The 16,640-nt window shown below is 40.7% G+C and overlaps 1 protein-coding gene across 3 annotated transcripts in view; it reads left to right on the forward strand.

The window, feature by feature from the left end:
* The window catches only part of fubp1 (far upstream element (FUSE) binding protein 1), a 37,330-nt gene that overhangs the window by 12,849 nt on the left and 7,841 nt on the right, over nt 1-16,640 (forward strand). For all 3 annotated transcript variants that reach the window (XM_078560704.1, XM_078560701.1, XM_078560703.1), the window contains exons 4-14: nt 1,009-1,045; nt 4,143-4,192; nt 8,179-8,250; nt 9,442-9,499; nt 9,767-9,929; nt 10,032-10,130; nt 10,228-10,338; nt 10,606-10,708; nt 10,817-10,917; nt 11,110-11,257; nt 12,546-12,706. In XM_078560704.1, the coding sequence (XP_078416830.1) occupies nt 1,009-1,045; nt 4,143-4,192; nt 8,179-8,250; nt 9,442-9,499; nt 9,767-9,929; nt 10,032-10,130; nt 10,228-10,338; nt 10,606-10,708; nt 10,817-10,917; nt 11,110-11,257; nt 12,546-12,706 (1,103 nt within the window). The remainder of the gene's footprint in view (nt 1-1,008; nt 1,046-4,142; nt 4,193-8,178; nt 8,251-9,441; nt 9,500-9,766; nt 9,930-10,031; nt 10,131-10,227; nt 10,339-10,605; nt 10,709-10,816; nt 10,918-11,109; nt 11,258-12,545; nt 12,707-16,640) is intronic.

Here is a 16,640-nt window from a genome sequence, read left to right on the forward strand (position 1 = left end):
CATTCAGATAATCTGCCTTCCTGTTTTTGCTACCAGAGTCACATTTATCCACATTATACTGCATCTGCCATGCATTTTCCCACTCACTCAGCTTGTCCAAATCGCACTGAAGCATCTCTGCATCCTTCTCACAGCTCACCTTCCCACCCAGCTTTGTGTCATCTGCAAATTTGGAGATATTACATTTAGTTCCCTCATCTAAATCATTAATATATATTGTAAATAGCTGGGGTCCCAGCACCGATCCCTGCAGTACCCCACTAGTGGCACAAGACCCGCTTATTCCTACTCTTTGTTTCCTGTCTTCCAACCAGCTTTCTATCCATCTCAATACACTACCCCAATCCCAAGCGCTTTAATTTTACACGCTAATCTCTTACGTGGAAATTTGCCGAAAGCCTTCTGAAAGTCCAAATAAACCATATTAGTAATAAATGATAAATGGCACTGAGATGTTGGAAGTTTGAAGAGCATAGATGTTGGCATTTAAATGTCTACTTCGCAAGGTGTATGTGTAAATGCAGTATGCACCTCAGCTTCGTTGGAAACTTGCCAGGTAAAGAGTGGAATGAGTAAGAAAGCGGTAATGGGGTAATGCCTATACCAAAGTTTAAGAACCAGTGAACCCAATAAGGTATTCAAGAGAAACTTTACCTAGAGAGTGGTTACATAGAACCTACTACATAGAACAGTTAAGGCAAATAGAATAGACGCATTTAAGGGCAAGTTTGATAAGCATGTAAAGCAGAAAGGAACGATATGCAAACGTAGTTCGATCAGGTAGGTGGGAGGATAAACGGAGTGGCGCTTAAACAGAGTCCTAGAACTGTTAGACCGAATGGCTTGATTCTATTGTAAATTCTATGCAGGATGCTCCTTATGATCTATATCAATGTAATTCATGTTATCTGACTGACCTTTTCATGTTGTGCATTTTCTGATGTTCAATTTGCTCCTTTTTTAATGGTGATTGACAGATTATTGGTTAATATTTTTTTTTCCTTCAAGCATTTGGAGCACAGCTAGCTGCAATGCATCAACAGAGGTAAGGAAACATTTAATATCTTTCTACACAGTGAATCATAAGGTACTGTTTCATAGTTGTGGATGTATCATATGGTCATTTTATGTTTCTCGCATAACTGACGATATGATTATTAAAACCAGTGCTAAGTAATGTAGCTTCATAGCAATTTAAGTTAAATATCTACAAAATGATTAAATTTAATATAGAGAAGTATGAAGTGGTACATTTTGGTAGAAAGAATGATGAGGCAATATAAAAAGCACAGTTCTAAAGATGGATGCAGGCAAAGAGCTAGGGGTTTCTGTGCACAAGATTATTGAAGGTGGCAAGACAGGTTGAGAAAGTAGTTAAGGAGGCATGGGATCCTAGGCTTAAGTAGAGGCATGGAGAGTACAAAAGCATAAAACACTGGCTCGACCTCAACTGGAAGATTGTGTTCTATTCTGGACACCTAACTTCTGGAAGAATATGGAAGCTTCAGAGAGGGTGCAGAAAAGATTTAAGAAAATGGTTCCAGGCATATGGAACTTCAGTTGAGTGGGTAGCTTGGAAAAGCTGAAGTTATTGTTAAGAGAAGAGAAGGCTGAGAGGAGATTTAATGGAGGTGCTCAAAATCATGAGGGACCTAGGCAGAGTAGATAGGAGAAACTGTTCCCATTTACAGAAGGGTCAAGAAAAAGACGGCACTGATTAATGGTGATTGGCAAAAGAGCCAGAAGCAACACGAGAAAAAACTTACTTAGAGTGGTTAAGATTTGGAATGCATTACCCGAGACTGGTGGAGGCAGATGGAATCAGGGCTTTCAAAAGGGAATTGGAAAAGCACCTTCAGAGAGAAAATTTGCAGAGCTACAGGAAAGGGCAGAGGAGTGGGACTAGCTGAGTTCTTGCAGAGAGCTGGCACAGATATGACCACTTTTCTGCGCCGTAACCATTCTATGATTCTATGTAATGGATCTCGGTCAAATCCTGTTTCTAAATTGTATAAATACAGGTTTGATTGAGGTTTGCTGAGCATTGGCAGTTTGCAACTAGGCAACTGAATGTGGCATTGTGCACAGAGGTCAAGATCAAGTATAGTCTTCAGGTGAAATGGGTTTAGAAGTTAGGAGATAATTGGACCAGGGCACGTGGTTCACAGCCAATTTTAAGAGCTTAAAAATGTGTGAAGACCAAGCAGTACATTTGCTCTATTGAGTTATTCTGTGGCTGTTCTGTCCTGAAATTGGAAACACCAATGGATGTTCCTTTAAAAAAAATTACAGTACGGTAAGTCCTCACTTAAAATTTGTAGCTGCATTCTTAAAAATCATGACTTTAAGTGAATCATAACAGAAAATGCAGGAAAAACTCATCAGGCCTGGAAGCATCTGTGGAGAGAAAGTTAATGTTTGGAGTCCGCATGACTCTTCAGAATTCTGAAGAAGGGTCCTATGGACTCAAAACGTTAACTTTGTTTCACTCTCCACAGATGCTGCCAGACCTGCTGAGCTTTTCCAGAATTTTCTGTTTTTATTTCAGATTTCCAGCGTCTGCCGTATTTTGCCTTTATCTTAAGTGAATCATAGGTCCAATGTTAAAACTGGAGTTTGGTTTTTCTGCACGAGAAATATCCAAAGGAACCTATGTACAGGTTGAAATGCTGTACTGTACTTGTGCAGTACTGTGCATTTCTGCTGAAATAACTTGCAAAATAAAATAAATCACTAAATATAAAAGAAGTTCTTAGAGTTAGCTTTCTCAGCAGAAAAAGCATTAAAACATAAGTTGAAATGCTGTATGTTCTTAAATGCTCACATTCATAAATAAAATAACCTTTAAAAGAAAATACATTTAACAATAAAGGGAATACAATATACAGTAAATGTAAAATAAATGCACTCAGCTGGTCTTGGCTTGACTGGGTTCCATCTAGTGGCAGATATTGGTCGGTGCTGGTAACAGCTGAAGTCCCAGGAGTTCAGTATGCGAACTTGAAGTGGGAGCAGGGACAGGAGGAGCTAGTTGAAGAAGTCCATGGTGGTGACATTGGACAACAGGGACTTTAAAGGTGAGAACAGAGGGCAGGGAAGGGAGCCGGGGTGGGAGCAAGAGGATCTTCAGCACTGAGAATGGAAACGAGGGTGGGGGTAGAGCAAGGATGGGACTGGGGTGAAGAGGAACAGCTAAAGAAATCCCCCGTTGGTGGCAACGAACACCAGGGACTTTAAAAGGAAGAATAGAGGGTGAGAATAAGATCCGGGGAGGGGAAGATGACTTAAGCACTGAGGGCTGGAGCAAGAGGGACTTCAGCATTTATGACAGGACCAAGAGGGAGTTCAGCGCTGAGGGCGGGTGCAGAAGCACTGGGGAAAAGGTCATGTGAGCATGCAGGTCTCAGCTGGAATTCTGGCAAATGACAAAGTGAAACTGGCAACGTTAAACAGATATATTGTCTCTATTAATAACGTTACAGAGAAACACCTTTAACGGAGTCAACATCACGTGGGGACTATCTGAAACTATTGGCTAGTTTAAGTGAAGTAATTGGGAAATACTTCCGTCTTAAACTGTTTTTTTTGCATAGTCCAGCTGTGTAATTGTATTATCCTAGTTCAAATTAATTTGACTCAAGCAAACGATTTTAAAAGATGTCCATAAATAAAATGTTGCTAAACAGCAGTGGACTTTTTTTGGCTAAACTGGGGTAGCCTGGGATACCTTATCCAAATGACAGTCTTTTGTGTGTGAGCCTGGAATGTTGGAAAACCACAACATAGCTGAGTAAAATTCTGTCTGGACTGACATCTGCATATGCCCACTTTCTGGTAGCAGTCATTGGGTTGCCAACCTGATTGAATTTTATTCTTTAATTCAGTTAATTCACTTTTGTAGCACCATTCTTCCTCCACGTCAGCTGTGATAACTGTATAAATTGGGTGAAACAAAGCTGAGAAGTTACTGATTTCTCTGGCTCATATTTGATGCCAGAACAAATGGAATAGTTAGGGAAGCCAGTTTTAATAAAATAGTACTGACTCAGAACTCATTGGCTGCTGTGAAGCAAGTTGGAGGGCAACTAAACGCAGCACAAACTTTGTGTTGAATAATTTGTGAATGTTTTTTAAAAATTTAGGTCAATCGCCACAGAGGAGTACAAAGTACCCGACGGTATGGTTGGATTTAGTAAGTAAATATATAAATTATTTTATTTTAGTTTTATACAGATGATACCTGGCTCTATTTCTCGACCATTCTCTTGAACCCTCCATTGCTATGCTGTCAGCCTGCTTATCCAACATCCAATCTTTGAACCTCAAGTTACCTTTGGGAAAGACTGAAGCTATCTTTGAGGTTCTTTACCATAAACTTCATACCTTTTAATACTGATTCTGTTAACCCCATCACCCACAGTCTTAAGCTGAACCAGGTTGTTGGCCTCCCTGGCTGAGCATTTGACCCCACATTCTCCTTTGTGACTAAAATTCCCGTTCCATTACAACACCTGCCTCTGCCCATCTGCTGCTGAAACTTTTGTACTTTTGCCATCTCCAGACTCAACTATTCTAATTCTTTTCTGGCCAGCCTCCCATCTTTCATCCTGTGTTGTTTGCCCTTGCTAATATCTATCTTGGCTACTACCCCCAACCTCCCTTCCCCATGCCTCATTTAAAATTCTAATCAGTGGTCTTTAAATTGCTACTCACCCCAACTCAAATATTTTCTCTGCATTCCCCCCCCCCCCCGCCGCCTTCCCGGAACATGTCATTGCTGCCCTGTCTTCACGTCAGTCATCCCTAAGGCCGTCCTTAAGGATCACCTTTGGCCACCTGTCCTAATATCTGATCTGATTGTGGCCTCAACTCCACATTTCACTTAGCCTGATAATCTTTGACTCCCTTGTTAGTCAAGAATCGAGCTACCTCTGCCTTAAAAGTATTCAATGACTTTGCCTCCACCACTTTTTGAGGAAGAGAGTCCCAAATATTCGTGACACTCGAAGAAAACATCTCTCATCTCCACCTTAAATGGGAGATTGCGTATTTTTAAACTGTCCCCTGGTTCTGGCCTCTCCCACAAGGGCTAACATCCTTTCAGCATCCACCCTGTCAAGTCCCCTCAGGATCTTATATGTTTCAATAAGATCACCTCTCAATCTTATAAACTCCAATGGAAACAGGCCCAGCCTGTCCAACCTTTCCTGATAAAATAACCACGTCCCCCCACCCCTACCAATCAGTCGAGCGAAACTTCTCTGAACTGCTAGCGCATTAATATCCTTTCCTTAATAAGGAAACAAAAACTGTATACAGTACTCCAGATGTGGTGTCACCAACAACTGTAGCCAAGCCTTCTTACTTATATATTCCGTTTCCCTTGAAGTAAATATCAGCATTCCATTTGCCTTCCTAATCATTTGCTGTACCTGTACACTAACTTTTCCTGATGCATGTACCAGGACACCCAGATCCCTTTGTACTTCAGAGTCCTACAATCTGTCTCCGTTTTAATAATATCCTGCTTTTCTATTATTCCTGTCAAATTGGACAAGTTCATATTTTCCCACATTATACCCCATCTGCCAAATTTTTGCCCATTCACTTTACCTATCTATGTCCCTTTGCAGACCCCTTAGGTCCTCTTCACAACCTACTTTCCTCCCTATCTTTGTGTCATCAGCAAATTTAGCAACGATACATTTGGGCCCTTCATCCAAGTCATTGATATATATTGTGAACAGTGAAGGGCCCTTCACTGATCCCTGGGCACTCCACTTGTCGCATCTTGCCAACCCAAAAATGACTCATTTATGCCTACCCTCTGTTTCCTGTTAGCTAACCAATCCTCTATCCATGCTAAAATGGTACCCCCTACAGCTCTTATTTTGTGTAGTGATCTTTGATGTGACACTTTGTCAAATGCCTTCTGGAAATCTACATACAGAACATTTCACGGGTTCCCTTTTATGCATGTTGCTTGTCACTTCCTCAAAGAACTCCAATAAATTAGTCAAACTTGATTTCCCTTTCATACAATCAGACAAAGTCAACATGGCTTTATCGAGGTTTTCTAAGTGTCCCACTATAACTCCTTAATAATTGATGTTAAGCTAACTAGCCTCTAGTTTCCTGCTTCCTGTCTCCCTCCTTTCATGAGTAGAGAAGTCACATTCGCTATTTTCCAATCTGATGGGATCTTTCCCGAATCTAGTGAATTTTGGAAAATTCAAACCAATGCATTCAGTATTTCAGCATCCATTTCCTTTAAGACCCTAGGGTGAAGTTCATCAGGACCTGGGGACTTTGTCAGCTTTTAGCTTTTAAAATTTAATAAATTTTCTTTGTACCCTTTCCCAGGTGATTGTAATTGTTTTAAGTTCCTCCCTCCCTTTCACCACCTGATTCACAATTATGATGTGTGGTGAGAATGACTGCCTTGACATCAAGGCAGCAATTGACCAAGTGTGGCATCAAGGAGCCCTAGCAAAACTGGATTCAGTGGGAATCGGGGGGGCTAACTCTCTGCTGGTTAGAGTCATACCTAGCACAAAGGAAGATTTGTTGGAGGTCAATCATCTCAGTTGCATGTTATCACCACAGGACCTCCTGAGGGTAGCGCCCTAGGCCCAACTACCTTCAGCTACTTCAACAATGACCTTTCTTCCATCATAAGCTGATGATTGCACAATGTTCAGCACCATTTACGACTCCTCAGATACTGAAGCAGTCCAAGTTCAAATGCAGCAAGATCTGGACAATATCTAGGTTTGGGTTGACAAGTGGCAAGTGACATTCAATGGCATTACCATCGCTGAATTCCCCACTATCAACATCCTGGGGATTATCATCGACCAGAAACTGAAACTATATAAATACTGTGGCTACAAGAGCAGGTCAGAGGCTAGGACTCCTGCAGCTAGTAACTCACCTCCTGACTCCTCAAAGCCTGTGCACCATCTACAAGGCACAAGTCAGAAGTGTGATAGAATATTCTCCACTTGCCTGGATGAGTGCAGCTCCAACAACACTGCTGTTATATTTCTAGCCCAACTTTCTCTTGTACTCTAATTTCTCACTCCTTATTAACCTTTTAGTCATTCTTTGGACAGAATATAAAGAACAACAATCTTCTGATCTGCCACTCATAGAGCAGAAAGAGTTGGTGGCTGAGACAAATCACACCCAAGACTCGCACCATCCATTGATGACCTGCACGCAAATCGAGTTTTCAGGGGATTCACTAGCACTGCTTGTGATCTTCCCCCATTCAGCATAGTCACAAGTGGGATCAGCTAACCCAGTGCAGACAGTCAGACCTCCAGTCTGGGTCTGGCCTTGGCTGACTCACCCTTTCGTTTACGTTGGCTGACTTACATTTCGATGTTAAATATGCTACTTCCTTCAAAGGAATTCTGAAAAAAAAAACTGATGGGAATTTTCTATAAATTAACAGGCGTTTTGAACTTTAGTGTAGAAAGAAACATGAGGGCCAGATAGGTACGCTTGTCAGAAAGGTTATATTCTGTTTGGTTCTGAGTCAATGCAGAAAGATAAGAATGCCCTCATTTTAGCAAATGTTAAAAGTTTCAACAGTTTATATGACACCTGCCTGTTTGGGACTGTAATGCACGCTGAATGAGAGTGAGAAAATCAGTTCTCTTCACCACCACCGCTACCCTGATTTCGTTCCTTGTTTTGTGACTTAAATTAGGGGAAACAGTTTTTTTCTTTTACTCCTTCACTTGTCTCTCGCCCTCTTCCTGCCCTCTTCACACCCAACTTCATTCCTTATCTGTCTCCCTCTTGTCCCCAAGCTTTTCCCTGCCTTCCTTGCTGGCTGCCTGTGTCTTTTTCTCCCACCACCTCCTGCCTTCTCTTTCCTCCTTTGTCTTCCCCCATCCAATCTTTTACCAGGGAATAGAGTTTGCAAACATTGTGTAAAACCAGAAGTTTTCTGTATAACTAGGGATGGATCGAAGAGATAGGATTTGCTCATTTGTGTTGCACAGAATCAATTGCAAACATGGGAAAGATTGATATTGTTGCAACATAGCAAATGTGGAAAAGCTGTGTTCACAAGCAAATTTGACTTAATGTATGGATTGTCTTTGCTTTAAAATTACATTTTGATGAGCTAATGATGCTTATAATAAAAGTAATTTTTTATTTTAGTAATTGGCCGAGGTGGGGAACAGATCTCGCGCATACAGCAAGAGTCTGGGTGCAAAGTACAGATTGCGCCTGGTAAGAGTTTCTTCATCTTTGAAATTTTTTTTATAGCCAAATCATTTGTATTCGCATTGAATCAAAAGCCTAGTTTTGCTATATGCAGTTAGTTTTTAAGTACACGGTGGCCTGGGCAAATTATCTTTGAGCACTTCTTTAGAGGAAAACTGAAAAAGTCAATTGGAATAAATAGACAGTTAACACATTCAGAATTAGAACTACATACAATTAGTTTACTCCAAACGTGCTGATTTTGTTCACGTTAATCAGCCGTCGAGATCTTAATTTGTTTCCTCTTCATTGAAGGACAGCTACTGCACTTTGTTAATTATATTTGATGCTCTAGATTGTCTAAATGTTACATTCAATTTTACTGCACAGAAATGGGCTGTTGAGTCTAACGAGTGTATATTGATTATCCTCCACATGACCATCATCCTACCTTACTTCATCTCACCTGATCAATATGTCCCTCTATCCCTTTCTCCCCATGCACCTAATGTAGCTTCCCCTTAATTGCATCTAAGCTAATTGCCATAACCCCTTTAAATGCATCTTTTTTGTTAGTTCTCCTACACTTAATTGTAGTATCATCCTTGTGAATCTTTTTTGTGCTTTGTCAAGGGTTTCTATATCTTTTATGTAATATGAAGACCAGATCTGTGAACATGGTTCTCTGCATGTAGTAACAGAACCTTTGTTTTAAATTCCGTTCCTCTGTAAACAAAGCTTACATTTTTTATGGCTTTGTTAAGCTGCCTTGGCACATGTCATGATTTGTGAATCTGTACTGTACCTGTACACCTTTTAGACTCTCTTATTTTCCAGGAGTGGTGACCTCCTTACTTCTGCTCCCAAAATGCACCACCTCACACTTAATGAATTGAAATTGAGTTGCCATTTATGCACCCATTCTGTGAGGTCGTTAGTGTCATGTATTTTATTGCAGTCTTGCTCAGAATTAGCTAAAGTCCCAATTTTGCGTCATCCACATATTTTGGTCTCGTACTTCGATTTGACAAAATCATCTATTTATATGGTGAGCAAACGATCCAGCAGTCATCCCTGTAGAATACCATTCCTGTTTTCTACTAGTCTAAGCAACTAACCATTAACCCCTAATTTGTTTTCCAGCCAGTTTTCTATCTGTTCTGCTATACTTGTGTCCTGGCTCTGTATACCCTGATCTAATGTGCATTTCATTTTCAGACAGTGGCGGTTTACCAGAAAGATCCTGCATGTTGACAGGAAGTCCTGATTCCATTCTGTAAGTGTACTTCAAATAATCAGCGATTTCTATATAGTGCATGCCATAATATCATAGCCTGTAGAATAATACATGGTGTTCAGTTGTGTGTATGCATGGTTTATGCATTAGCAGTCCAGTTATAGTTAGCTATCTCCCTTATCTTGTATTCAAATCTCAGAGCGGATTGAGAGGTATATCAAACTTGCATGAAGATTTTCCTCTTCCCCTTTCATCCACCATTGCCATACTTAAAACACTGTCTTTTTAATGCATTTGATATTATAGAGCTGCAAAGAGGCTACTTGATCAAATAGTTGAAAGAGGCCGAATTGGTCCAGGTACACATCATGGAGATGGACCAGGTACTTCAGTGCAGGAAATCATGATTCCTGCAAGCAAGGCTGGACTTGTTATTGGGAAAGGTGGAGAAACAATCAAGCAATTGCAGGTAAGAGTTATGTTTACTGTTTTGGCTTTGCTTCATAAATGCTGAGACATGGTATTTAAACTTGCGAAGGTGGGTACATGGAGTTGTTTTGTTGCAAAATAGGAACGTGCAGGAGTCAAGATGGTGATGATTCAAGATGGACCTCAGCCAACAGGATCAGACAAACCCCTCCGCATAACAGGAGATCCATTCAAAGTACAGGTAAGGTTCAGCACTCCTTCCTAACCTTTTTACAACAGTGTTACCGATGACTGGAAGATGAGTATAAGCTTCTGTACTTTTCTATTGTGTTCTTTAGCAAGCCAAGGACATGGTGATGGATCTAATTCGTGACCGAGACCAAGGTGGTTTTAGGGAGCAGCGTAATGAGTATGGATCCCGTTTGGGAGGAACAAACGAAGCATTGGATGTAAGTGCAAGATATATTGTCCAAGCAAATTGTACAAACGGGTTGAACATTGGACACAATTTTTTCAAATCTATAGTCCGTGCAACAAAGAATTATTGAGTTTCAGCGACCAAGTTATTTTTGATTGACTTATGTTTAATTTTTACTGTATTGACAGGTTTGGTGCATTGCTTTTACAGGCAAATTTGGCAATGTTATTTATAATTGCCACTGGTTTTGTCCAAAGGGCCTCTTTGTTGTAGAGATACTAATTACGTTTTCTGTTAGGTCCCTGTACCTCGCTTTGCTGTTGGTATTGTAATAGGGAGAAGTGGAGAAATGATCAAGAAGATACAGAACGATGCTGGTGTGAGGATTCAGTTCAAGCCAGGTGAATTTAATGTGACCTTAACTGTTCTGCAATTGAATAAATTAGATTTCATGCCTTTCTTTGTTTAACTTCCCAAAAAAAACTTGCCAATAATTTTTTTATCACAAGATGACGGGACGACGCCAGAAAGAATAGCTCAGATCCTGGGCCCTCCAGACAGATGTCAGCATGCTGCAGAAATACTTACAGACCTCCTACGGAGTGTGGAGGTTAGGTTACAAATGCTTTCTTTTTAAGCATGCCAATTTAAATGTCTGTCCTAAGAGTGTTTGACTAGTTTTCATTGCCGTACCTATATTGTGTTTAATTTTGATAGCAGCTTGGAAATATCTTTATGATGCTCGCCATTTGGGACCATTCTGTAAATAGTAGTTCAGAAGTTTTTTCACCCCCACTTTTAGGCTGGCATGCCTCCGGGTCCTGGTGGTCCTGGACCTGGCAGAGGAAGAGGGAGAGGCCAAGGGAACTGGAATATGGGCCCTCCTGGTGGACTTCAAGAGTTCACTTTCACAGTACCCAGCAGCAAGACTGGCATAATCATTGGCAAAGGTAATGTGTTGTCTTGAAAAGTTGCTCTTGATTCGTTCCTGATTTTATATTATACACACAAATAACTACACACATTTAGAGAGAGCCCTTTTCTTTTACAGAATTGCTCAAATGAAGTTATCTTTTTCTAATTGCATTGCATAGTGTTTACAACTCAGAGGCCATTCATCTTAAGAAGCATGTCAGTGTTTATGCTGCACAAGCACCTGTGACCTGTATGTCTAATCCTATCAGCATAACTCTTCCATTCCTTTCATTCTTACATATTTATCTAGATTCCCTTAAATGCACCTATGCTGTTTGCCCCATGTGGTAGCAAGTTCCATATTCTAACCATTGGTGCAGGTGGTTCTGTTTTTCAGCATTGGTCAGAGGTGGAAAATGGGCCACGTTATAACTTGACTAGAAATAGCCTGCTGACAACAACATTCTGACGCGATTAGCAAGGCCAGCTATTTTTGCAGGTTAAAATGTTGGAAAATTGCACTGAATATTCTCAGATGGTTCACAAGTAAAACATCAGCATTTAGGATATGGCTATTGATCTGACACTGATTCCCCTGGGGCTGTTGTGTGTGTGGGGGGAGGGGGGGTGGTGGTTGTGGTATCCTTGAGAGACTTTTAATACACCCAAGCGCAGTTTAAGGTATTTTGGTCAAAGGATAGTAATTAACTGCATTTGCAGAAGTGCCTGGAAGTTAAGTTTCAACCGCCCAACAAAAAAAGGATAGATGCAATCTTAGTTGAACAGCAGGCTGGACTGGGTCAGTAGGCTTGAGGGGATGAATGGCCCACTCCTGCTGTTAACTTGTGTGTTCATACTAAATTCTTGACTAACAAGGGAGCCAAAGGTTATTGAGGGGGTAGGTGGGAATGTGGAGTTGAGGCCACAATCAGATCAGCCATCATTTTAATGGTGGAGCAGGCTCAAGGGGCTGAATAGCCTACTCTTGCTCTTATTCGTATGTTTGTTTTAGCCTCTGCTTTGGCTGAGGACTGAGGGAAGGGAGGAGAACTTAAAGTGAAGGCAGATAATTGGGCAAAGTGTTGGAGGCTTTACTCTGCATTTAACCTCTGATATATCTGACCTGGGAATGATTGTTGCTGACACTGTCATGTAAAATGGCAAAACATTAAATTTCCCAGCATTCCTTGGCTTTGACTAAAAAGTGTAAGGGCACAATGTTTGATTACTGATTGTGGGTTAACCAAGGAGTGAAAATGTGAATGACATTCATGCTTGACAGATTAACACAAGTTTTCTTTTTGAAAATCTGTTCTGCCTTAGGTGGTGAGACTGTAAAGGCAATTAGCCAACAGTCAGGAGCACGGATAGAGCTTCAGAGAAACCCACCTCCAAATGCTGATCCCAATTTTAAAATGTTTATTATTCGTGGATCAACTCAACAGATTGATTATGCTAGACAACTTATTGAAGAGAAGATTGGGGTAAGCTCTAATGTGTTTATTAAATGAGATTTTTGAGACACAAAAAAAAATCAACTTTTTAAAATTAATCCTGTGATAAAGCTATGTGAGGGATTTTTAGGATTAGTTATTGTAGATTAACAATTTTCACTTGTTTGCCAAGTATATGAACGGATTACCATGATTCACATTAGTGGTTTAATGGTTTTAATACCTCATGATGGGCTTCCTAAATGCTTGTTTCCAGGCTGTTGCCAGACAGTACTTCTAGGATTTAGGGAAGGGATTTAGTGCTACGTAAAGTAGATCAACAGTGATGGTAGAAGGGAAGTCACTGGTAGAATAATCAAGCATTGCTTTGAATCAAGTGGTTGATGGAACCACAGACTCTTGCTCTTCATAATTGGACTTCATAGCATATGGAGCAGCTAATGTTTGTGTAGTACTCCACATATAAAGCACGCAGATGTTCTTTTATATGGACACTAAGCAAGTGAATGGTAAATAATTTCAGTTATTCTGACCATGATGGCAGCTCTGCTCTTCATACATTGTTGCTGGTGTTTCCATATGTGCTGAAGTCTGGCACTTCACCCGTCTATTTGCAGATAACCAAATAAGCAGTAACTAGAGAAGTAAAGTGCAAACTATGATCAAAAATATACTTGCAGACTCTGCTTTTCATCTGACTGTTTACCAAAAGTACTAAAAGGTTAAAGTACACATGCAAATGCTATGCAATTTTGAATAATGTCACATTCCCAACAATGTCTATTACTGATTTTTTTTAAACTTACTAATGGAAAGTGCAGTCAGCCACATCTGGATTCCACAGTTTCTGCATGTAGCTAGAGGCTAACATATTGAACAACACTTTGCAAATATGCGATGTAATGGCTGATATCTAAAATAGTTCAATTTAAGGGCCTAGAGACATAGAGGCTGCAAAGAGATATAGACAAGTTAAGTGAATGTGCAACAAGGTGGCAGATGGAGTGTAATGTGATCAAGTGTGAAGTTATTCACTTTGTTAGTAAGAATAGAAGGCAGAATATTTTTTAAAAGGCATGAAAACTTCTAGATGTTGTTGTCCAGTGGCAATTGGGTGTACTCGTACAAGGAACACAAAAGTTAGCATGCAGGTACAGCAAGTAATGAGGAAGGCAAATAGCATTTATTGCAAGGTGATTGGAGTACAAGAATAAGGAAGTCATACTACAATTATATGGGGCTTTGGTGAGACCATACCCTGCAGTACTGTGCAGTTTTGGTCTCCATATTTCAGAAAAGATATATGTGCATTGGAGGCAGTGTAGCAAAGATCTACTAGATTGATTCTGGGGATAAGGGGTTTGTCTTTTATGATGAAAGGCTCCTTGGAGCTTAGATCTCATTGAATTATGCAAGATTCTGAAGGGGCTCGACAAGGGTCAACATTGACATTGTTTCCCCTGGCTGGGGAATCTAGAACACCAGCAATCTCAGGTTAAGGGGTAGTTCATTTAGAACTGAGATGATGAGAAATTTCATTACTCTGTGCATCTTTGCAATTCTCTACCCCAGGGGGTTCTGAATATGCCATCTAAGGATTTTTATGGTTGAGGTCCAGATTTTTGGTCTGATGGAATCTAAGGATATGTGGACCAACTGGGAAAGTGGAGTTGAGGCAGAAGATCGTTATCGTTTTGAATGGCGGAGCAGACTTGAGAGCCTCTATCATTTACTCCTGTCCCTGTTTCTAAAATTTTATGTTCTTATGTTAAATAATGGACAAAGAGGCGGAGTAGATTGGACCATTACCAAAGTCTGCTGAGAAGTTGCAAAGGAGGATCTTGATGGGTACTGTGTACAAAGCAAAGAATGTTAATGGAGATCTTTGTGGTAAAGGAGCAGATTGTTAAATTTATCTAGTTATGCATCATGGATGACCTTCATCTCCTGGAGCTTGTTTGATTGTTGTTGTGGATAGTCAGGGAGTGATTTCCTGCAGTCCTAGCTGTTTCCCCAGGAAACAGCTTTGTTACTGATCAGAGAGTTTGGCACCTCATCTGGCCCCCACCTCTAACTAGCCAAACCACCAGGCTTGACTCTGACACTTTTCAAATTATCATCCAATTTAGATGAGCAAAAATTTCCTTCAGTTAAATATTGGGAAGACAGAATCCTTTTGTCTTCAGTCTGCACTGCAGACTCCTTTCACGAGTCTCTATCCCTCAACCTTGCATCTTCCTGAGGCTGAACTAGACTGTTTGGAATCTTGGTGTCTAATGTAACTCCGAGATGAGCTTCTTAGCGCATCTGTGCCATCAGTAAGACCGTTTATTTTAACCTCCATAACATTGCCTGCTTCTGCTGTGCCTCAGCTCATCTGCTGCAGCCCTCATTCATGCCTTTGTTACTTCTAAACTTGATGATTCCAGCACATTCCTGGCCATTCTCCCACATTCTACCCTCTATAAGTTTGTTATCCAAACTCTGCTGCCCATGTCTCAATTCGCACTGAGTTCAGTTCACCCATTAACCCTGTGCTCAGTGATCTATGTTGGCTCCCAGTTGACGCCTTGATTTGGAAGTTCTCACATTCGTTTTCAATAACCTCCGTAACCTCCCTAACTCTCTAACCTTTAGCTCCGAAACCCTGATTCTGGTATCCTGATTTTGATTGTCAGCTGCCAAGGCGCTAAACTCTGCAGCTCCTTCCCTAAACATCTCTGCTTCTTTTCATCATCTTTATGATGGTCCTTAAAACCTACCTCTTTGACCAAGCTTTTGATTATGAAGCAAAATTTGATATTAATGCTCCTGATAAGCATCTTGGGGTAAAGTTAAAGGTCCTGTATAAATACAAGTTTTTTTGCCCTCCAGTGGATTGGGTGAGCCTTAATGGGCCCATGGTTCCAGCACGAGCACAGTGTCTTAGTGATCGATAGTGTAACAATACCTCATAACCCTGCTGCATGACAAATCAGCTGATCAAATCATCTTGCTCAATGCATTGTTAATTTTGAGGTAAGCTGCTGCACAATCATTAACAAATCCAAATGTAATTGGGTTGGTAATCTACAATCTCCATTTTTGCCACAAGCCAAAGCAAGAGGAAGTGTCCTAAAATTAGGATTAAATTTGTAGCTTTATGAATGTAAGTATTATGAAAATTGCTGAAAAAGAAACGTGTAAGCTTTCTGTCTTGCGCTCATCAGGACATTCGCAAGAATACCTATATAAGGGGAAGACAACGATTTATACTGTATATGAAGAGGGTGCTGATTGGTTGGCAAGTGACGTTGCCATGGAGAATTCACCACTGATGGTGACTGACAGTTAACTGCCCAGCATTGTTTGAAATTTAAACCAGACAGCTTGACCCTGATTGGTCAAGGCACTGCCTTGAGGAATGAGTCAGCAAATGGCTGGCACCTACTTTCTTCAGCTGAAACAGGCGCAACATATGTACATATTCTTTCTGTGTGCAAATAAAAGAGCCCTGTGTATTAATATATGTAGCTTTCAGTGCACGGAAATGTGCCACGCTGCGAGCTCGACTGACTATCTTAAATTGGTTGTCAGTGTAATTCTTCGCACACTAAGGATTATTCAGCATATGTTGTCCAATCGTGGAATTACATCTAACGTTGGACACTTTTGAGTTTTGCAAGCATGGGCTGGTTGGGTACGGTCTGGAACAGCGGCTGGGACATGCTGTTTGATACCACCTGCCAGTCTTTGGGACTTACGGCCTACATACCTAGCATCACACTGACACTGAAATTCATATACCACATTACTCATTTGTGCGATAGGCAGAAAGTCTTTTTGGCTTGATGACAGCATCCTGTTAGTGGTGAATACCATTTGTGTTGCTACTACATAGTAGCAGCGTGAAACAGCTAGCTTCACCTGTTGCTCAAATTTTTGAGATGCCTTGCCCTACCTCTGAGGTAGACTGGGCACTTTT

The sequence above is a fragment of the Cetorhinus maximus genome, chromosome 17 (genome assembly GCF_964194155.1).
Source record: "Cetorhinus maximus chromosome 17, sCetMax3.hap1.1, whole genome shotgun sequence".
In the NCBI taxonomy this organism is placed as follows: Eukaryota; Metazoa; Chordata; class Chondrichthyes; order Lamniformes; family Cetorhinidae; genus Cetorhinus; species Cetorhinus maximus.